At 44.2% G+C, this 23,712-nt stretch overlaps 2 protein-coding genes across 2 annotated transcripts in view; both read left to right on the top strand.

Annotated features, from left to right (window-relative positions):
- The first annotated feature begins 6,368 nt into the window (after nt 1–6,368).
- LOC125452563 (ankyrin repeat domain-containing protein 66) lies at nt 6,369–13,472 on the top strand. Its single transcript, XM_059645631.1, has 3 exons — nt 6,369–6,540; nt 10,994–11,222; nt 11,643–13,472. The coding sequence occupies exons 1-3, from the start codon at nt 6,402–6,404 to the stop codon at nt 11,905–11,907; spliced, it is 633 nt and encodes a 210-aa protein (XP_059501614.1). The 5' UTR covers nt 6,369–6,401; the 3' UTR covers nt 11,908–13,472.
- A 6,073-nt stretch (nt 13,473–19,545) lies between these two features.
- LOC125452946 (meprin A subunit alpha-like) overlaps nt 19,546–23,712 on the top strand; it is a 41,188-nt gene continuing 37,021 nt past the window's right edge. Inside the window, exons 1-6 of the mRNA XM_048531948.2 lie at nt 19,546–19,681; nt 19,762–19,786; nt 19,897–19,950; nt 20,144–20,184; nt 20,283–20,358; nt 21,042–21,159. Of these exons, the coding sequence (XP_048387905.2) occupies nt 19,616–19,681; nt 19,762–19,786; nt 19,897–19,950; nt 20,144–20,184; nt 20,283–20,358; nt 21,042–21,159 (380 nt within the window). The 5' untranslated portion in view covers nt 19,546–19,615. The remainder of the gene's footprint in view (nt 19,682–19,761; nt 19,787–19,896; nt 19,951–20,143; nt 20,185–20,282; nt 20,359–21,041; nt 21,160–23,712) is intronic.

The raw sequence follows: 23,712 nt of genomic DNA, 5'->3' as shown, positions 1-23,712 counted from the left end.
CCTCTGCTTGATGTGGAATGTCATCTTGGGGCCTGGGATAGGGGTGAGGGAGGAGGTGTGGGGACAAGTGTCGCATTTCCTGCGGTTGCAGGGGAAGGTGCCGGGTGTGGTGGGGTTGGAGGGCAGTGTGGAGCGAACAAGGGAGTCACGGAGAGAGTGGTCTCTCCGGAAAGCAGACAGGGGAGGGGATGGAAAAATGTCTTGGGTGGTGGGGTCGGATTGTAAATGGCGGAAGTGTCGGAGGATAATGCGTTGTATCCGGAGGTTGGTAGGGTGGTGTGTGAGAACGAGGGGGATCCTCTTGGGGCGGTTGTGGCGGGGGGCGGGGTGTGAGGGATGTGTCGCGGGAAATGCGGGAGACGCGGTCAAGGGCGTTCTCGATCACCGTGGGGGGAAAGTTGCGGTCCTTAAAGAACTTGGACATCTGGGATGTGCGGGAGTGGAATGTCTTATCGTGGGAGCAGATGCAGCGGAGGCGGAGGAATTGGGAATAGGGGATGGAATTTTTGCAGGAGGGTGGGTGGGAGGAGGTGTATTCTAGGTAGCTGTGGGAGTCGGTGGGCTTGAAATGGACATCAGTTACAAGCTGGTTGCCTGAGATGGAGACAGAGGTCCAGGAAGGTGAGGGATGTGCTGGAGATGGCCCAGGTGAACTGAAGGTTGGGGTGGAAGGTGTTGGTGAAGTGGATGAACTGTTCGAGCTCCTCTGGGGAGCAAGAGGCGGCGCCGATACAGTCATCAATGTACCGGAGGAAGAGGTGGGGTTTGGGGCCTGTGTAGGTGCGGAAGAGGGACTGTTCCACGTAACCTACAAAGAGGCAGGCATAGCTGGGGCCCATGCGGGTGCCCATGGCCACCCCCTTAGTCTGTAGGAAGTGGGAGGAGTCAAAAGAGAAGTTGTTGAGTGTGAGGACGAGTTCAGCTAGGCGGATGAGAGTGTCGGTGGAGGGGGCCTGGTCGGGCCTGCGGGACAGGAAGAAGCGGAGGGCCTTGTGGCCATCTCCATGCGGAATGCAGGTGTACAGGGACTGGACGTCCATGGTGAATATGAGGTGTTGGGGGCCAGGGAATTGGAAGTCCTGGAGGAGGTGGAGGGCGTGGGTGGTGTCACGGACGTAGGTGGGGAGTTCCTGGACCAAAGGGGAGAAAATGGAGTCCAGATAGGTGGAGATGAGTTCGGTGGGGCAGGAGCAGGCTGAGACGATGGGTCGACCAGGGCAGGCAGGTTTGTGGATTTTGGGAAGGAGATAGAAACGGGCCGTGCGGGGTTGGGGAACAATGAGGTTGGAGGCTGTGGGTGGGAGGTCCCCTGAGGTGATGAGGTCGTGAATGGTGTTGGAGATGATGGTTTGGTGCTCGGGTGTGGGGTCATGATCGAGGAGGCGGTAGGAGGTGGTGTCGGAGAGTTGGCGTCTGGCCTCGGCGATGTAGAGGTCAGTGCGCCATACTACCACTGCGCCACCCTTGTCTGCGGGTTTGATGGTGAGGTTGGGGTTGGAGCGGAGGGAGCGGAGGGCTGCCTGTTCTGCGGGGGAGAGGTTGGAGTATTGTTATTATTCAAAAGAGCTACTGGCCTTTAATTGCCCTGCAGCTTGTTGGGTTGGATTACCACCCCCGCATTCTTGATTCCAGGAGAGACTCCTTGCTGGCAAATCTTCACAGAGGAGGCTGCATTAGTCTTTCACTAGCTCTCCAGCCTACAAGCATGACCTTTGACATCTCTGTAAAATCCAACTTATCGATCTTGCTTCAAATAATCCTGGAGAAAAGAGAAATCATAGAATTGACAAACTACAAATGCGATTACTTTGTAAGTGGCAGCATTGTAAAACTTGGCTTAAATGCAGGAAAATTACTCACACCAATAATTTTGGTGAGAACAGATATTGTGATTCCTGAGACTATCAATGGCATGCACAAATCCCTGCAGAAGACAAGCTGGCATTATTAAAGTCATAAATTACTTACTTCCCAATTTCTTTTTCCTTTTCATTGTTCTTAAGGCAATACTTTGTAATTACAGTTACAAGTTCCCAACGAAGTAGGAGTCATTGCATTTGGGAGGCATTAGGAATTATGAAGAATAAGGTGAAATAGCCATATTGATAAATAGGAATATACAAGCAGTAAGGTGACTTCATGTAGATAAGCAAAGGACTGGCAAAAGCCATCAAACTTTACATCTGAGATAATAAAATGTGAAGCTGGATGAACACAGCAGGCCAAGCAGCATCTCAGGAGCACAAAAGCTGACATTTCGGGCCTAGACACTTCATCAGAGAGGGGGATGGGGAGAGGGAACTGGAATAAATAGGGAGAGAGGGGGAGGCGGACCGAAGATGGAGAGTAAAGAAGATAGGTGGAGAGAGTGTAGGTGGGGAGGTAGGGAGGGGATAGGTCAGTCCAGGGAAGACGGACAGGTCAAGGAGGTGGGATGAGGTTAGTAGGTAGATGGGGGTGCGGCTTGGGGTGGGAGGAAGGGATGGGTGAGAGGAAGAACCGGTTAGGGAGGCAGAGACAGGTTGGACTGGTTTTGGGATGCAGTGGGTGGGGGGGAAGAGCTGGGCTGGTTGTGTGGTGCAGTGGGGGGAGGGGACGAACTGGGCTGGTTTAGGGATGCAGTAGGGGAAGGGGAGATTTTGAAACTGGTGAAGTCCACATTGATACCATTGGGCTGCAGGGTTCCCAGGCGGAATATGAGTTGCTGTTCCTGCAACCTTCGGGTGGCATCATTGTGGCAGTGCAGGAGGCCCATGATGGACATGTCATCTAGAGAATGGGAGGGGGAGTGGAAATGGTTTGCGACTGGGAGGTGCAGTTGTTTGTTGCGAACTGAGCGGAGGTGTTCTGCAAAGCAGTCCCCAAGCCTCCGCTTGGTTTCCCCAATGTAGAGGTAGCCACACCGGGTACAGTGGATGCAGTATACCACATTGGCAGATGTGCAGGTGAACCACTGCTTAATGTGGAATGTCATCTTGGGGCCTGGGATAGGGGTGAGGGATGAGGTGTGGGGGCAAGTGTAGCATTTCCTGCGGTTGAAGGGGAAGGTGCCGGGTGTGGTGGGGTTGGAGGGCAGTGTGGAGTGAACAAGGGAGTCACGGAGAGAGTGGTCTCTCCGGAAAGCAGACAGGGGTGGGGATGGAAAAATGTCTTGGGTGGTGGGGTCGGATTGTAAATGGCGAAAGTGTCGGAGGATGATGCATTGTATCCGGAGGTTGGTAGGGTGGTGTGTGAGAATGACGGGGATCCTCTTAGGGCGGTTGTGGCGGGGGCGGGGTGTGAGGGATGTGTTGCAGGAAATGCGGGAGACGCGGTCAAGGGCGTTCTCGATCACTGTGGGGGGAAAGTTGCGGTCCTTAAAGAACTTGGACATCTGGGATGTGCGGGAGTGGAATGTCTTATCGTGGGAGCAGATGCGGCGGAGGCGGAGGAATTGGGAATAGGGGATGGACAACCAGCCCAGCTCTTCCCCCCCACCCACTGCATCCCAAAACCAGTCCAACCTGTCTCTGCCTCCCTAACCGGTTCTTCCTCTCACCCATCCCTTCCTCCCACCCCAAGCCGCAGCCCCATCTACCTACTAACCTCATCCCACCTCCTTGACCTGTCTGTCTTCCCTGGACTGACCTATCCCCTCCCTACCTCCCCACCTATACTCTCTCCAGCTATCTTCTTTACTCTCCATCTTCGGTCCGCCTCCCCCTCTCTCCTTATTTATTCCAGTTCCCTCTCCCCATCCCCCTCTCTGATGAAGGGTCTAGGCCCGAAACGTCAGCTTTTGTGCTCCTGAGATGCTGCTTGGCCTGCTGTGTTCATCCAGCCTCACATTTTATTATCTTGGAATTCTCCAGCATCTGCAGTTCCCATTATCTCTGAAACTTTACATCTGTTTCTCTTCTGAAACCAACCACTACTTCATGCTGTGATAATGGGAACTGCAGATGCTGGAGAATCCAAGGTAACAAAGTGTGGACCTGGATGAACACAGCAGGCCAAGCAGCATCTCAGGAGCACAAAAGCTGACGTTTCAGGCCTAGACCCTTCATCAGAGAGGGGGATGGGGAGAGGGTTCTGGAATAGATAGGGAGAGAGGGGGAGACAGACCGAAGATGGAGAGAAGATAGGTACAGAGGAGAGTATAGGTGAGGAGGTAGGGAGGGGACAGGTCAAGGAGGCGGGATGAAGTGGTAGGTAGGAAATGGAGGTGCGGGTTGAGGTGGGAGGAAGGGATGGGTGAGAGGAAGAACAGGTTAGGGAAGCAGAGACAGGCTGGGCTGGTTTTGGGATGCAGTGGGGGGAGGGGACGAGCTGGGCTGGTTAAGTGATGCAGTGGGGGGAGGGAAAGAACTGGGCTGGTTTTGGGATGCAGTGGGGGAAGGGGAGATTTTGAAACTTGTGAAGTCCACATTGATACCATTGGGCTGCAGGGTTCCCAAGAGGTTGCTGTTCTTGCAACCTTCGGGTGGCATCATTGTGGCACTGCAGGAGGCCTATGATGGACATGTCGTCTGAGGAATGGAAGGGGGAACTGAAATGGTTCGTGACTGGGAGGTGCAGCTGTTTGTTGCGAACCGAGCGGAGGTGTTCTGCAAAGCGGTCCCCAAGCCTCCGCTTGGTTTCCCCAATGTAGAGGGTGCCACACCGGGTACAATGGATACAATATACCACATTAGCAGACGTGCAGGTGAACATCTGCTTGATATGGAAGGTCATTTTGGGGCCTGGGATAGGGGTGAGGGAGGAGGTGTGGGGGCAAGTGTAGCACTTCCTGCGGTTGCAGGGGAAGGTGCCAGGTGTGGTGGGGAGTCGCGGAGATAGTGGTCTCTCCGGAAAGCAGACAAGGGTGGGGATGGAAAAACCTCCCGCACATCCCAGATGTCCACGTTCTCGAAGGACCGCAACTTTCCCCCCTCAGTGGTCGAGAACGCCCTTGACCGCGTCTCCTGCAACACATCCCTCACACCCTGCCCCCGCCACAACCGCCCCCGGAGGATCCCCCTCGTTCTCACATACCACCCCATAAACCTCCGGATACAACGTATCATCCTCCAACACTTCTGCCATCTACAATCCGACCCCATCACCCAAGCTATTTTTCCATCCCCACCCTTGTCTGCCTTCCGGAGAGACCACTCTCTCCGCAACTCCCTTGTCTGCTGGAATGCCTCATCCTGGGAGCAGATGCGACGGAGGCGGAGGCATTTGGAATAGGGGATGGAATTTTTGCAGGATGGTGGGTGGGAGAAGCTGTATTCTAGGTAGCTGTGGGCGTCAGTGGGCTTGAAATGGACATCAGTTTATAGCTGGTTACGTGAGATGGAGACTGAGAGGTCCAGGAAGGTGAAGGATGTGTTGGAGATGGCCCAGGTGAACTTGAGGTTGGGGGTGGAAGGTGTTGGTGAAGAGAATGAACTGTTCGAGCTCCTCTGGGGAGGAAGAGGTGGTGCTGATACAGTCATCAATGTAACGGAGGAAGAGTTGGGGTTTGGGGCCTGTGTAGGTGCGGAAGAGGGACTGTTCCACGTAACCTACAAAGCGGCAGGCATAGCTTGGGCCCATGCAGGCACCCATGGCCACCCCCTTAGTCTGTAGGAAGTGGAAGGAATCCCCACCTCTACACTCTCTCCACCTATCTTGTTTTCTCTCCATCTCCGGTCCACCTCCCCCCTCTCTCCCTATTTATTCCAGTTCCCTCTCCCCATCCCCCTCTCTGATGAAGGGTCTCGGCCCGAAACGTCAGGTTTGTGCTCCTGAGATGCTGCTTGGCTTAAGGTTAAAGTTATTACATTAAGGTTATGAAAGCCCATTTTCTGATGAAGGGTCTCGGCCCGTAACATCAGCCTTCCTGCTCCTCTGATGCTGCTTGGCCTGCTGTGTTCATCCAGCTCCACACCTTGTCACTACTTCATGCCATCGGGCAAGCGCAGGTAACAGCAGAACTCCTGATATCACGATGCATCATTGAATGATCTCCAAAAGGTTCCTTTGGAGGAAGCAATGGGGGTGAGGGGGTGCCGTGATAAAACAAAGAATTGCGGGTGCTGTGTCTTTTGTGTTTTATCGCCTCAGCCTCGAGCAAGCACACCGTAAGGACTCAACTATGGGCGAAGGCCGAGAGGCTAACCGGCAACTGTCGAAACGTTAGGATGAACAGAAGGCCAAGAAAGTTTGAAAATGCAGTTTTTGGTGACTCATGTGCACACGGAAGGGGGAAAGAAACAGAATAAGCGGAAACACTGGTCCTTGAACACACTCCACAGGAGACACTGGAGCCGACCGGCTGGACTCCAACATGCCCGGAGCCAGGTCTGCGCATGCGCCCTGTGCAGGTCGGCCAGCCGCGAGAGGCGGGGCTTGGGGCCGCGCGTGCTCGTTCCGCCAGTTGCCCGGGAGACGCGCCGATGACGGAACTGCACGCGGCGGCGGCGGCCGGTAACACGGAGCTGGTGGAGGAGATTCTGCGCCGTGGCTCGTGCGATCCTAACAGCAAGGACCTGCACTGGAGCCAAAGGACAGCGTTGCACTGGGCCGCGGTGCAAGGTCAGGGCCCAGCCTGGTGTGGAGGAGGGAACGGCGCTGCAAGCTCCGACAACCTCCTAGTTCCTCCGTCAGACCGCTTCACACCACCTCCCACCCGTGCCCACTGCGCCCCTCACACCATCCCCGCCCACTGAAGACCCGACACCACCCACTCCGGCCCTCACACTATCCCTATCCCTATCCCCATCCCTGCCCATTGCAGCCCCCACACCACCCTCCATCCCCACCCACTCCGGCCCTCACACTATCCCTATCCCTATCCCCATCCCTGCCCATTGCAGCCACCGCACCATCGCCATCCCTGCCCACTGCAACCCCCACACCAGTCCCCATCCCCACCCACTGTGCCCCTTACACCACCCCCCCATCCCCACCCACTGTGCCCCTTACACCACCCCCCCATCCCCACCCACTGTGCCCCTTACACCACCCCCCATCCCCACCCACTGTGCCCCTTACACCACCCCCCCATCCCCACCCACTGTGCCCCTTGCACCATCCCCACCCACTGTGCCCCTCACACCACCCCAATCCCTGCCCACTGCAGCCACCACACCATCCCCATCCCTGCCCACTGCAGCCCCCAAACCATCCCCATCCCTGCCCACTGCACCCCCACACCACCTCCCATCCCCACCCATTGCAGCCCCTACACAATCCCCATCCCCACCCCCACCCACTGTGCCCCTCACACCACCCTAATCCCTGCCCACTGCAGCCTCCGCACCATCCCCATCCCTGCCCACTGCAGCCCCCAAACCATCCCCATCCCTGCCCACTGCACCCCCACACCACCTCCCATCCCCACCCATTGCAGCCCCTGCACAATCCCCATTGCCATCCCTGCCCACTGCAACCCCCACACCATCCCCATCCCCACCCACTGTGCCCCTCACACCATCCAAATCCCTGCCCACTGCAGCCCCCACACCATCCCTGTCCTCAACCCCACTCACTGCAGCCCCCAAACCAGCCCCATCCCTGCCCACTGCACCCCTCACACCGTCCCATCCCTGCCCACTGCACCCCTCACACCGTCCCCATCCCCGCCCACTGTGCCACTCACACCACGTCCCATCCCTACCCATTCACTGCACCCCTCACATCACCACCTTAGACTGATCACCAGACTGCCTCATCCCCATCGACTGCTTCCTCAGACTGCTCCCTATGCCGCCTCTCCTTGACAAACCACCTGCCTATCTACATCCCTTCACGCTGCATCTTTCCAACCCCAGCCCTCAGACCAACACCCCCCACCCCCTCAGACTGCTACATGCAACACCACACACTATTTTTAATCAAATGTGGTCTGAAGGGAAATCAGTGACAATGCGATAGTTTGGGGTTCTGGGGACAGCCCATGGGTTGTGATGTCATTAGAGATTTCTCACTGCTCCTCATTTTTGCCAGTGCCGTGTGCTGTGATTTGCAGTTGATCTTTTTGTTGATGTTTGATCACGGAATGTTGACTAGTCTAGCATTTATTGCAAGTTCCTAATTGCCCGGACAGCGGGTATGAGGCAACTGTATTATTGTGAATCTGGAATTACAGATATACTAGATTAAGTAAGGATAACGTATAACCTTCCTTAAAGGGCACTAGTGAACCAGATGGGTTTTAATGACAATCACAGTATGATCACCATTAGACCAGCTTTTGATCAAATTTTGTCATCTGTGACAGTAGTAAATGAGGCTGTGTGCCCCGGAGCTTTAACTAGGTGATGTTATTGCTACAACACTACTTCAACCTGTTTGGCTGTGTTATAAATGCAGCTTCCATGGCTGTCAAGTTCTGGGGTAGGACTGAAACCTGAGCCCCTGGCTCAGAGGCAGGGAAGATATGATGCCTCAAGCCCACCTGATGCAAAGCATAAATGTAATCAAATGGTAACCTGTCAAGTTGTAAACATCAGACATTTTGAAGCTGCAATCATTTCTATGTTTGCAGTGCTTATTCTGGTTAGAGTGTACACACTATATCCAACTCCCTTGTTATGTTAGTCAATCTGCTCAGACATACTAGCACACACCTGGGCAGGTGGGACTTGAACCCAGACCTGCCCAAGGCCCTTATCTAATACAATTTAGTTATCTTCTGTGACACAAGAACTCTTAAAATTATATTTATTTGTCCTCATTCCTCCAACAGATGCTGTTGACAAGTATTAGCAGGTGATTTGAATTTTTACTTTCAAATTAATTACATGAAAGGGGACAACAGTTGTGGCATGGTGTTAGTATCGCTATCTTTGAACCAGGTTCTGTTCTGAAGAAGGGTCACTGGGCCCAAAACTTTCTCTCTATAGATGCTGTCAGACCTGTTGAGTTTTTCCAGCAATTTGTGTTTTTGCTTCTGAGGCAAGAAGCATGGATTCAAGTCCCACTTCGTCCACAGTATGTAATAACATCATTTAACAAGTTGAATAGAAAGTATCTAATTACACAAAATCAGTTGGTAGATTGGAAGGGTTTTACCTTTGCAGAGTGCTCGATGTGTGGATGAACCTCCATTTAAATCTCTGATAAATAAGTTATTTCAAAAAGCAACTGATGCTCAGTCTAGCATCTATCTGTTAAAAGGTTACATAAAATGGTGCCGGAGTCAAACCAAATGGCTGGAATAACATGATAGGTGTAAGAGTTGCATGCCAAGTGTCCAACCAAAGTAACAAGTAATCCAAAACTGTACAAACTAATTAAGGTAGAGAGATCATAAATTACCAAGATGATGGTGTCGAAACAAGACAGTAAAGAAGATTTTACAAATACAGAACAGTATGGTGGAGATTACATGTAGCACGACAACTGACGCCACTTATCTGACCTTTTGATCCCTCTGCCTATAAATTCTGTACCTGTGTGCTTTCTTCACTTCACCTGACAAAGGAGCAGTGCTTTGAAATCTTGTGATTTCAAATAAACCTGTTGGACTGTAACCTGGTGACATAAAAAGAAAGGAACAGGTTTTGGAACATTCAGTCCCTCAAGACTGTTCCACCATTTAATAAATTTACTTTGGCCTGAATTCCTTTTAATGTAATTCCACTTTCTTGTCAGCCCCATCACCCTTGATTTCCTTGTGGATTAAAGAAAATATGTAAATAATATTATTGTAGTAGCAAAGTTAGCTTGCGAGGCTGTCCCCTTGTCATGTATTTCTCTACCTCTATATTTTTCTAATCTGGTCGTTGGAGGATGTGATCAATCTTGAATATATTCAATGACCCAGCCTCCACTGCTGTCCAAAAGATTTCTAAAGGCTAGTTGTTAACATTATCTTCGACTTTTATACTTAAACTGTTCCAGATTTCCCCACAGCGTGAAGCATCGTCTTTGCATCTAATCTTCAAGCCTCCTCAGAATCTTATGTTTCAAAAGTTCATGTCTCTTTCTTCTAAACTCAGCCCAGGAATCTGCCGGGTGAACCTTCTCTAAATTGTTTTCACTGCAAGTACATACTCCTTCTTTCACTGAACAGAGTACTCTGGGTATGGCTTTCCCATACTAAGCCTCTGCCCCTTTTAAATAAAGACCAAAATCCAGGCTATTATTTAAGGTACAGCTGAAACAAAATTAGTATGTGCTGTTTAATTTTTTTAGGGGTCAGGTTCTCGCTTGCAATTTCAACTAAAATTAGAAATTCATTGTAGGATAAGATGTGGTGCAGTGGCAGTGTTCCTACCTCTGGGCCAGCAGGCCGTGTTCAAATCCCACCTGCTCCAGAGGTGTGTACAACATCTCTGCATAGATTGATCTGAAAATATATAAAGAACATTATTGTAGTAGCAAAGTTAGCCACTAGGCTGTCCCCTTGTCATTGTATTTTTCTACCTCTATATTTTTCTAATTTGGAGGTTGTAGTCTATCTTTTTGTAACTACCTCCTTTGTTTCTCTACTTCTGGTTTTGACTCGTGCGTACTAGCAAATTTGCACGTGATGTAAGACTGCACTGTTTCTGTATGTGAAATGATTTTTTTAGGGTCACATCAAAATGGGACATTTTGGTCATTCTTGCCGATTTAGTAATTTAAACATATTAGAGAAAATCCCATGGAGCAATAATGAAATGTGAGGCTGGGTGAACACAGCAGGCCCAGCAGCATCTCAGGAGCACAAAAGCTGACGTTTCGGGCCTAGACCCTTCATCAGAGAGCCTAGTTTATGCAAAAAAAGGCAAATACTTAATAGAGTTAGCCTTTTAAAGTAAGGAAAAAATTGCAGAAATCAATTTAGTTATATTGTAAAAATAATTGTTGCCAGGAACCTGAAAGGATAGTCCAATCATAACATTGCCCAGCTCAGTTCAGTTAAACTGAGCTATTTTTCCAGTTGTAAAATTTCAAAAAGAGCTGTGAATATGAATGTCTGGAGAATTTAACTAAGTTTTATGTAAATCGTATTTCGTTTAACCTTTAATGTGACTACCTTATTTTGTTTCACTGACAGGAAAATCAGACATGGTTAAACTTCTAATCGCGAATGGATCACGACCTTGCTTGAGAACTGAGACTGGATGGACTGCGGCTCATTTTGCCGCAGAATCTGGCAGGTTACCCGTTCTTCGAATGCTACATTCTCTACATGCTCCTATTGACAAAGCAGATCTTTATGGGGACACTCCTAGAAGAATTGCAGAAATATATGGGCAGAAAGACTGTGTTCAATTTCTTGAGATGTAAGTGGTTGCATATAAATGTTTTGGATAGACGTTGTATTGCACTGTTCTCGAACAGAAATGGATTATGGAGACGTGGGTGATGATGGAAAATTGGGTAAAGCATTTTGATTAACTTGTGTGAACCCAGTCATCAGATTTCACATTCACGTTAATGACAAAAACCAAATCCAGTATGAATGTGGACCGAGGAGTTTATACCTGTAGTTATTGGGAGCGCGGGCGGGGATGGAATTTGACCAAAAGACGTAGTAGGAAGTCAAGTTTTGAAGCTATAAGATTTTTAAACTATACTTAAATAATGAACATAACTAAGTTTTTTAGAGAGATAGTTTTTGAAATAAGTTGCAAAATTCAAAAAATTGAGAGCATTTGTTATTCTGAAATTTGGTATAATGGATAAATTCCTTTTATTTGCAGAGCTGAGCAAGAGTGTTCCAATTACAGGAGAGTTGCTGAAACGAAAGGCACTGTGTTAGATGACACAGACGAAGAGTGGGAAATTCAGAAAGAAGAAGAACTGGCTGAAATAAGTGCAGTTGTCCAGAATAAGAGTAACAATGTACATGATGTTCAACAAAGCCACAAAGGCTGTACTTGCACAGTGAGACCTAAGACAGTAACTCCAAAAGGAAAGTTATCAAATACTAACAGGGCTTGTAAAAAAAAGAAAGGTAAGATCTAGCTCCAGGTCAGGTATAACCAGCGACCAGTTCAGCAGCATTACCTAAACTTGATCAAAGTAGTTTTGTACACCACAGAAAGAGGACTACCATAATTGTGTGGTATGTCAGCCTTCAGTGTGTGTATTACACAAGCCTTACTATAACTGTGGAGTCAGAATGACATTATGCCAGTTCTTTTGAGGAAATTAACATACAGTACATTTACACTGAAACAGCGATACTTCATTGATTGGCACTCCAAAGATATTCCAAGTTCTGTGCTGCTTATTTACCCACTTTTACCCCTCACAAAAGACCCAACCTGCACAGGTTTTCTAAATTTTTGTCAAATAATGCACTTTAGTAGACTTACATTGAAGAATATGGCCCAAAGTCGCTTGATATTGATGCAACTGAAGTTTCAGGGACTTGATGTCTGAAAACAATTTCCTCTAGAAACCTGTACAACACTGAGAAAAATTCCACTGAATCAGTGCATCCATCATCTTTTGGATCCTTATTCAGAAGTACCTATGCAACCATATCTGCGTGGGTTAACTTTGTTGACTTTGCTAGAGCCCTCTTAAGAGATTGTCTTGTGATTAGGCCCTCTACTTGGATGTGATCTCTGTTATTGCTTTCGGGTGTGAGTACATCAATGAAAATCAAACCCTTGTTGCCTGAGATATAGCCAGTGATCCCTATCCTGTCCTCTGATTGACCGGCACTCTCAGTGGGCGAAACATTCACCACCACAGACTCAAATGTGGTGGCACAGAAGGTGGCCACTCAACTGCCTGAAGGACAATGGATTTAGTTGAATTTCCATCATAGAACTGAAAAGGGATTCCTGCTGTTTTTTCCACTGGTAGGTGAGATCCCCATCAATCTCTCAAAATATAATCCTGCAAATACTAACCCAGATTATCTGCAGTTCACGTGCCTATCCCTATAATGCAAGTTATGGTGATTCTTGTCAGAAATGATGCAACCTATTGCTGCACATGTCATATTTTAATTAACACCCCGAAGGTATTGATTTCTGCACTTACATTGACAACTTAGTAGTGTGAAACATCAAATACGCTTTTCAATGCTAGTTGGTACTCCAGTGTTATAGCATCATGTCCCTTTATACAATGTAATTCAAATTTACAATTGTCCTAGAGTCATTACCGACTGTTCAACTATTCTGCAGGGGATTTTTTAAATGTCTAGTGGAATAATTGGAAGATTAGTCATGAAAAGTATTTGAATTATTGATGAAAGTTTTGGTTTATTTGTTACAAACACAATTTAAATTTTACAGTTACAACTGAAAAATGCCCCTTTCTGTGTTCTGATAGTGGTGTCTGTGATTAGTTGTTATTTGAAGCTTCTTTTTTCCCTCTGAGAAACTTAATATATATCGGAAATTGTATACTTAACACATAGACATTTGGTTTTGTAAGTCACTTGATCATGTACAATTTACTTTCCAGTTTTAGAAACGGGAACCTTTTTGTTGTAACTTTATTCCAGTTACTTGATTCATGAAACTGAAATAAATGTACCAGTTGAGAGTGAGACTCACTTTTCAAATCTTTACGTTTTACGTTTTATCTGTTATTTTGTTGACACTTTGTTTTCCTCTTTGTAACTTGTTTTTAGTTTAATGCAGCCCTACCATGTGGTCAAGTCATTAAAGCAGATGCAGAAAAGTTACAGGTGATCTTACTACACCCATTAAAAATAGATTTTTTAAAAAACCAGTTTGTTTTGACATGTTATCCTGCAAAATGTTTTGGAGGACAAGCTCAAAAATTGTTCTAAATGGTATTTTCACATTCAACAGTTTGTGGTTTAGTACAGAGAATACCCTTATGACATGTAAATAATGTTGTCCTTGACAATGAAATCCTTTGCAGTATCAAGGCATGGCACATCATGATTTTAAGCTTATGATCAGTTTCCAAGATTGTCAGCAGAGATAGCAAGGGTGAGGGGGGGTGCGGTGTTGGATAGATGAGTTCATTAACTCAAAGATAGAGTGAGTGAGATATCCTGCGTTGCTTTTTAAAATCGCTTGTGGGTCCTTATCACAGTATACTTTTCTTCTTGCACAATTAAACTGTGAAATCCTTATGGATGAATTAGTGTTGCATGAACCTTGTGCTTCACTGCAGAAAAATAATTGATCAACTTCATTAAGTTAATAATTTATGCAGACATTTCCTATACATGTTTTCAGTACAAATCAATTTTTAAAGTTTTGCTATTGAATAATTATTGTAAATCTAAATTTGTACAGCCTGTAAATGCAATGTAAACAACTCTGAAATTCTCACTAGAAATATTCATGATACTGCAAAGGATTTCATTGCCAGGGACAACATTATTTACATGTCATAAGGGTATTCTCTGTACTAAACCACAAACTGTTGAATGTAAAAATACCATTTAGAACAATTTTTGAGCATGTCCTCCAAAGCATCAGCACAAATTTGCAGATTGTCAGAGACTGGCTATAGGACCAGAGATACAAGCTAGGGCCTCTTGGAAGTCCTGAGGTGCTGACCTATGTGCAAAATGCTCAAAAATTTACAACATCTCTTGGGGAAAGTCCCCTGCTCTCTCTCATCCTTCAAACAACTCTCTGAGCCCCAGTCAGAGACTTGGAACAAATCCACTGAGACTTATCAGGATAGTTACTCCCGAAATTCTAGCAAAAATTTCTTAATGTAACTCTCGGATAACTCCAAAACTGATAACCCAGTCGTTCACGCTGATCCCTCAAACTATCATCCTGATGCTGTGACTGCCATCAAGGTACAGACTCCAATCACAAAATTGCTCCACCTGAATAGCCCATCAGTCACTTTTTTACCCTCTCCAGATCTCTAAACAACTCCTCACCTACGTTACTCCCTACCACAACTGACTCAACCCTGACTACTTTGAATAGCACCCTAACCTGTCTTTCCTTGACCTCCCTGTCACTCTGTCCACCTACCTGCAAACCCATCTATTATCTCACTCTCTAGTTTACTTATTTACGATGACAGCCATTGAATTTGTAGTGCCTGCCCTGTAAAGGTATTAATTATAAACAATAACAGCTATTTCTGAACAGAATTTTAATTAAACTATGAGATTAGGAAGTATCTATTTATTTACTCTTACTTGATAAATGGTCATCTGGGCCATATGTTATTTATGGTAAACCTCCTTCATATAGAGAAAGAGCTGTTCTTTGTGTAGTACTCTATCATAGTTGTCAGCCCATTCAAAAGCATTTTGAATTGATTACTTTTGAGTTATGTTGCTGCCAATGTTTTTGATAAATACATTAGCATGTAAGCATGGGAAGGTGATTTAATTTGCTGACAAAGGAAGAGCAGGCATCAACAAACAATGAAATAACAAATCAATTCATCTCCATTTGGTGGTACGGATCAAAATTTATTTCCTGCACATATAGCATGAAATGTAAATGTGTTGTACTGAAAATAAGCAAGTCTGTTCAGGTGCACGCCATCACTTGTTAGTAAGTGCATACATTTATTGTCTTAGTGTGAAATTAAATCAATCCAAACACGCTCTATCAGAGTTTCCTACTCCTGTTCTAAATCGACTATTTGTGCAATGTCAGGGAGTTCAAAAATTGTAAATTAAGGTGCAGTGTAATGAACACCATAATGCGCAGCTTGAGGCCAGTCCTAAATTAGTCATGATAGTTACAGATGTAACAATTTTGCGAATGGTTAACCTACATTTTAAATAAAAAGCAAACTAAGACCTCGGAGTAGAGTAGTCTCTGCCATGCAATGAGACCATGGCTGATCCAATATTTCTCAACTCCACTTTCCTGCATTTTCCTACAATCCTTGAATCCCTTACTGATTAAAAATCTGTTTCTTTCATCTTGAAGGTACTAAATGACCAAGCCTTAACAGCTCTCCGTGGTGAAGAATTGTACTATTTCACTACCTTTGAAAGAAAAAAAACTTCATCTCTGTTTTATTTATTCTGAGATTAAGCCCTCTGATCCTACAATCTCCAACTAGAGGAAAGATCCTTTCTACACTTAACCAGTCTCCAAACAAATCTGTATGTTTCAATAATATTGCCTCATTCTTCTGAACACCTTCTTTCTGACATTATGTATCTCCCCTGCCTCCTTCAGGGACTCGTGGACATGCACTCCAAGAACCAAACAAAATCAAAGAACTGCATATGCTGGAAATCAGAAACAAAATCAGAAATTGCTGGAAGAGCCGAGCAGGGTAGGCAGCATCTGTGGAGTGGGAGCAGAATTAATGTTTCAGGTCAAGTGACTTCTTCAGAACAGCTGAAGAGTTGTTCCTAACAGAATAGTTCTGAAGAAGGGTCACTGGACTTGAAATATTAACTCTTCTTTCTGTCCAGAGATGCTGCCTACCCTGCTGAGTTTTCCTGCAATTTCTGATTTTTGTCTCTTACTTCACTTACTTGTTTCAATTAAATGGAATGAATTTCCCTTATTTCCCAGCCATTCAACCAAACCATTGCTAGCTTCCTATAGTCAACAGCCATCATTTTTACTTTCTACCACCCAGCCAAGTTTTGTGTTATCTGCAGATTCCCCAGTCATGCCTCCTACATTTCACTCTAAATCATTATTATGTGGCCCAGACAGCAAAACTGAACCTAACTGGAAACCGTTTATCATTTGCAAGAAACATCATTACCCCTTGTTTCCTGTCACTGAGTCAATTTTCGATTCCACTTATCTGTGAAAATTTCTCATTTGTCTGAAGACAAATTCTCACTCTGGTCTCAGATGCTTAGGTGCCTATTAACATGTTTTTGCATCTCATTAATTACACAACTTATCCTATTAACTTCTGCATCTTAATTATTTTCCCCCTGTTGATAAACTTGAAACTGCAGAAATTCAACATAAGAACGAAATAGTATCTGTTGAGTTTGATCCTCAGAGTCGAGTCCAGGCCACAGTCAATCAGGGTGTTTGGCACATAATCCAGGGCTTTTCTGGGGTCGGTCCAAGGGGTTGTTGAGGCTGCAAACAGTGCAAAACTGGGAATTAACCAACATGAGTGTGAGTGAAGGGTCATAGGGATGGCGATGCAAAAAGGGACAATGGGGGAAATTGTGGGTCACAAGCAAAGTGTGCAAGTCGCTTATGCAGTGCAAAGTTGGAATCTTATCACTTTGATCAACCGTGCAATAACGTCTGGGACTGGAATGAAATGCTTGCAAAAGTTGGAGCAGTAAATACAGTTTCTTTTCAAAAGGGTTGGAATGTAGCACTGCGATTTGGTCCCAAATAAGGGGTCACATAACTCATTGTTTATAAAACCAGCCTGCTGAGACATGTTAGAACACACTTCTGGAACAGTTGGGAATGGAACACAGGCTTTTCAGTTCAGAGATATGGACGCTACCACTGCATCACAAGAGCCCTTCACTTTAACATTATTCAAGTGAATAATGCTTGCCGTCTGCTTTAAATTCACCGTTAATCTGTAAATTAATATTGTTCAACTAATCCAATTTAGACTCACTAATAACGACTCATCATGGTTACATTGTCCCCAATGATTGCCACCTTGTGATCTGTCAGCAGCACTCAATGCAAGAAGATACTTGCCATCACAGTTTTATCTTCTAAAATGACCAAGTTGCACAATCTAAGGTTTTATGTCTTGGATTAGAACTGCCATATCCTGACAACTAACAATAGCCTGTTATGATTCTACTGCAGAGCTTGAATGGAGAGTGGAGAATCTGCAGGGGCTGGTGCTCTTCCGTCGGCTGAGTCTCCTGCCCAGATGTGTGCTCGTCATAGTCAACATGAACGACTGCATGAATTGAAGTCATAAACAGGGGAGAGATGGAGGAACCAGGCACTTTTGGAACATCCTGAGAAGAAAATGTTGCAGGGGTGCCTGTCAATCTTTCCTCCAAACTGTGGGCGTCTCCTGGTACCCTCCTGTCTACCTGAGAGAGGTGGAGTAAGGCTGAAGTGCCTCACCTTGACTGCATTTCATCTTGGTATTGATGCCGAACAAGTATGGGGCTAAAGCAATGGAATTTGGATCTCAGTGCATTTCTGACAGCCAGTGAACATTCTACTGCGATAGATCTCCAAGCCAGCTGCTACCCTTTTCTTGGAGATAGCCAAGTGCTCACATACCAGAGCCATCACTATCATGGACAGACTCCTCAATCTTTCACTCCAGCGTTCTGAGGATCTCCAGCATAATCTGCCTGATGTTCCCCTGCAGGTTGACTGCAGCACATGAGGGGATTCTGATGATGAGCAGTTCAGGCTGTGACCTCTTCCAGCTTGAGATTTCCTAGGTGCTACCAATGTCTGCCGTTGTGAAGGTGAAGTGAAGCTGTTTGGCACTATCTGAGAAGAGCAGAGTGCTATGTAGCTCATTGAGTTGATGGCCTATTGCTCTCTCCTTAGCATCAGAAAACTGGCCCTAGACTTTACTGGCCAGCCTAACCATCCATTCCTGATGTCCACCATGTCCCCCCCCCCCCCCCCCCCCCCCCGTTGTGGGCCAATGTTTCCAGAGATGAACTAAAGAGATAGTTTATGTATATGGGGAATGGAAGCAGGAACAGTTTTTGAGAATGCACAACCAGGCAATGTAGTGAGGCATCTCAAGTGACTGAGCAGGAAGTGCAAGTTTATTATTTTGAAAGGTTCAGATGAGCCTTGTGCCATGAGCGTACATTGTGCACATAATGTTGAGACTTTGCTGTCCATTTCCCTTTCACTGATGGTAAAATCAGAGGGAGTTGTGTCCCTAGGAGTAAGAGGTAACTGAAAGAACTAAAGAAAAGAAGATGGTGCAATTTATTCTTGTGAATTGTAAAAGATCACTTATGGTTTTCAGTTGGCTGCCCTGTTCTTTAGATGGCAGAACAATGAAGCATGCTACAATCTTTGTTCAGACAGAATAGGTCTGGTAGGCTGGCTTCCTTATGCATTTCCCCATGAAGAGGACTGACCTTTTGGTAACTCCATCCGTCAGGATTCTTAGGGCAGTATCCAAATACCCATGGGCCTGTTTGGACTTTTTTGTAGCCATTACTAGGGATGACCACCACAGTCTGAAGGGCAATTTGTAGCTTGCAGCATATGAAGTGGTTATATTAATTGGTCCTTAAATGTGTCATCGGATGCTTCAAACCTGTTTTCCTACAATCCTCTGTACTATACAAGACGGTCAACCTGAGCTGAGAATGTAAATTTGCAAGGTGTTCCACAGCCACCACCTCCTGGCCCAAAGGCTGCCAAATAAATAAAAGCATTCCAATATTATCTTCTTTGAATTGCTGGCTGGGTAATTTTCAAAATTTACATTTGTACTCTTCATTGAAGAAAGAGGAAAAGTTGTTGTAAGGATTTCTCACTTTTTCATTAGCCATTTGTACTATTTTCATAATCTACAAAAAAACAACACGTATCCTGTAGACTAGGGTCTTTTGAAAGAATGTAGTTAAACTCCGGATGTCTGTTTTACTATTACAAGCAAGATCATTGGGTGACTGTTGCCCTCTTAACATACTGCCAGCACTGCAGATTTTCATCACGGCAAATTTTGTTGCATGTGACAAAAATGCTGTAAAGATAAATTTACTGTACAAAGTCCAGGAAATAGAGAAACTAAACTTAGTGTGTCTGTATAACACGGCACTATTAAGCTATTTGGATCCACTACTTCAATCATGAACCTCTCTGGATTGTTTTCCCTTTTCTCAACATTATTGATCACCCACTGTAATACTTTGGTGGTAAGATACAATTCTTGCAAGCTAAAAATTTATTTGTCATTCTTTCGCCATTTCAACAAATATCAATCTTCTTTTTCCAGATCAGGCAGACTCCTTCTGAGAATGGTATGTATTGAGATATTTTATCCTTTACTTTCATGCTCTATTTAAAAAAAAATCACAGCTTCTTCGAATGCAGAAATTAACTTGTTAAAATCTTATTTTTCCTTAACCAGTTTATGATGTAGATCCTGGGGATTTTCGAGATGATATTCCAAAAATAAATTTAGGTAGGTGCAAAATTTAAACAGAAAACTCATTTTTCTACCATCTGTTGAGTTATATTCTTTCAAACCTAATAAATATATATCCTAAAATTCTTCATATTAATGCAATTTACACTTCGTTATTTGGTGAGACTTTTTTGATCAGCAGGTAGAGCATTTTAATGTTGCTGTACTTTTCTAAATATCTTGTTCTTAGAATCCCAAAGGTTTCTGTTTCAAGGCGACATTGCACAGAGTGTAAGTGTGAGACATATTACATTGATTTCTAAGAAACCTATTTCTAACACTATACTTCCAATTTTGAATGCATTATTGATTTGCTCACTTTGTTACAGCGGGAACGGAATGCTCTTAAAGATCCAACATCAAGATGGAAATTTCCTATTCCATACATTCTGGCTGACAACCTTGGTAACTCTTTCTATACAAACTTGTCAATAATCAGAATGCATTGAAGTACTATTGATTTACATCTTAGTTTGAGTACCTATTGTTAGAAGAGTATTATTGCTACCTCGATATTACTTTATTTGAGATTTAATATTTCCAAGTATCCAACCATACCCACTGATACACTAATTCTACCTTAACAATTTACTTATTACAAGCTGTTGCAATCCTAAGGGGAAGTCATGGCAAATTAAATCATGGACGTAATTCAAATCCATTAACAAAATTATTTACAAATTTTTAAGTACAATAATTTGCACAGTAATGGAAAGTTGTTTGATGCATCAGAGGACAGATCTGAGTTGAATGGGTAATTACTTAGGGCTTTCCCATTTTCTGATCCTGTGCAAAGGATTGAGAATTCGATCGTTTCTTTTTTTGCATACAGTATCTTAGATCTCAATAATTGATAATAAATTGCCCATCGCAATATATCTGCTTGTAAGACAAAATCTCGCATGTATACTGTAAAAAAAATTGTAGTACTTTTTGATTAGGATATGGTGCTTTGTGCATTTTTTGCGAGGTTTTTACCTCTTTGAAATGGCTGCTTTATAACTAACTTATCAGTTGCAAAATGAAGATCAATATATTTTATGTTTTATTTAAATCAATTATTCATTTTTTAGTACTTTGATTTACAGATCTAAATGCCAAGGGTGAAATCTTGCACTCATTTGAGCAGTATCGCTTAAAATCCTGCATTGATTTCAAACCTTACGAAGGCGAAGAAACATATTTAATTTTTCAAAAATTGGATGGGTACGTACAAAATCATTTGGTTGCATTAACAAATCAAAGCAGAATTCATGTTATTGCACAAAAACTTGATATCGTCTAACTAGATTGCTCTGGGTAGTAGTTTGTTGCAAATAGGAATATTCTATGGGCATGTTCAGTGTTTGAGCAAAGGTAGAGCAATTCATTATTTCTCCACATAGTTCCTATGCAAAGGTTTAAATCATATGGTAGACCAAACTATCACATTTTCTACTATAACCTCAGAAACTATAAAAACAATCCTCACTTAAATCTATTACTCCCATGCTATAGCATGAGAATTTTAAATTCCACAATCTTATTCGCAAGTTCACTTTGACCTCCCTTTACAGAGTTCTCTAACTCCATTTCTCATTTTGCATGTTTAAATTTTACTGATTCTAGATTATGAAGATTGTCTCTTAGTATAGAGCTTTTCAGCTAACAACCTATCAGTCTGGAAGTAATTTCTTCACCCTCCTGCCTTGCTAAATGGCATCCACCTTCTAAAACCTTCCTCCAAATTTGCATATTTAAGTTTACGGTCAGGCGGAATTCTCCAATGCTTCTCTAAATTCCTGGCTGTATCTCCATGTCCATTTTAGTTTTGAAGTCTTTTGCTCTGTCAAAATTGTCTACAAGGATGTATGTTGATTGATAACATCTTATTTAGACAAGATAGTAAGGAACTTTTAACGACATCATTTACATCATTTAACTATAGGGAACTTCAGTCCAAACAGAAAATTGACATTTGGGGCCTTGAAGGTGATTTGTACTGAATGAGAATGTAACAGATGCAAACTAGTTGCTTATATTTGTAAGGAAAGGGGAATAAAGAAGTGCAATTGTACCCAGAGTAGAAGAATATGATCAGAAGTGTCAAGAAATAAAAAGCAAAATGAATTGACAGTTTTAAAAAAAGCATGCTGTTCAAATATTCAACAGATGATTTTAGAATGTGAAGATGATATCGTTAGTTAAGCAAAATTCAGCTTTGTATTAAATGTTTGACTTGCTTCATACTGATATATTTTCAAAACTGTGAGAAAGACTTTCTACTTGTTGCATTTAGTGTGAAGAATTATCATAGTGGAACAGATAAAAGAAAATTCATTGCGTATAGGATTGCGCACTAACAACTGAGTTTATTTAATTTTAAATTCTTTAATTTTAAAAGATGTAAAATTTGATAGATTCCATTAGCCATAGAGCTCCAGTTCACTCAGGGCCTGAGTTGCATGCGTGTTGTCACTTTTAAATTCATGTTGAGGTCAGGCGCTACCTGTAGTGATGGTGGATCAGATGCAGGGTGGGACTCAAACTAAGAGGCATATTTTTAATGTTAGAGGAGAAGGATTTAAAAAGGACATTAGGGGCAACTTTTTTACACAGGGAGTCATTGGTGTTGGAATGAACTGCTAGAGAAAGTGGCAGATGTACATACAGTTCCAACATTTAAAAAAAACATCTCACTGAGTTCACAAATAGGAAAGTTTGGAGGGACATGGGCCAAGCGAAGATGGGTGGGACTAGTTTAGTTTAGTAACATGGCCAATGTGGATTGGTTGGATTGAGGAGTCTGTTTCCATGCTGTATGTCTTTATGACCACAATCCAGGGCTGTAGCAATAAAATCAGCTTGTGATCCAAAGCAGATTGTTTGTGGCTTGGAATGGAATTTTCACTTCATGGTGTTCCCATGCATCTGCTGCCCTTGTCCTTCCAGGCGAGCGTTTAAACAGTGTCAAGCTTCTTGAGTGTCATTGGAACTGTACGCATCAGAAAAAATAGAGAGTATTCCATACATTCCTGGTAGGCATAGAGGAGACCGAAGGTGAATTACTCATTGCAGAATTTCGAGCTTCTGTTCTACTCAAGACAGCCACAGTATTTACAAAAGACTGACTCAGAATAGTGTCTGGTCCATGGTAAAACCCTCAAAATGTCGATAGTGGGATATGTGGAAGATGGTAAATGCAATTAAATGTCAGTGGCAGATGGTTAGATTCTCTGTTGTTAATGATGGCCATTACCTGGCACTCAGGTGGCATGGATGTTACAGTGATCAGCACAAACCTGGGTGTTGTTCAGGTCTTATTATAATTGAATATGACTGCTTGGGTATCTGTGGAGCCACAAATGGTGCTGAATATTGTGCAATCGCCAACAAACACACCACTTCTGACCTTGTGTTGAAGGGAAAGTCATTAATGAAACAAAGAAAGATTGTTGGGTCTCAGACACCATCCAAAGGAACACCTGCAGTGATGTACTGAGACTGTGATGATTGCTCTCCAACAACCACAACCTTTCAGCCAGGTATGATTCCAACCAAATGGGAGTTTTCCCCTAATTCCTATTGACTCAAGTTTTGCTGGGGCCACATGATAAAACACTCAATCAAATGCCACATTAATGTCAGGAGCAGTCACTCTCACTTCACTTCTGGAGTTCAACTCTTCTGTCATTGCTTGGACCAAGGCTCTAATGAGGTCAGGAGCTCAGTGGCCCCAGCAGAGCTGAAATTAAAGGTGCTATATAAATGTAAATCTTC

The sequence above is a fragment of the Stegostoma tigrinum genome, chromosome 4 (genome assembly GCF_030684315.1).
Source record: "Stegostoma tigrinum isolate sSteTig4 chromosome 4, sSteTig4.hap1, whole genome shotgun sequence".
Lineage (NCBI taxonomy): Eukaryota > Metazoa > Chordata > Chondrichthyes > Orectolobiformes > Stegostomatidae > Stegostoma > Stegostoma tigrinum.
Note: the sequence above shows the minus strand (reverse complement) of the source record. Positions and strands in the feature narration are given on the sequence as shown.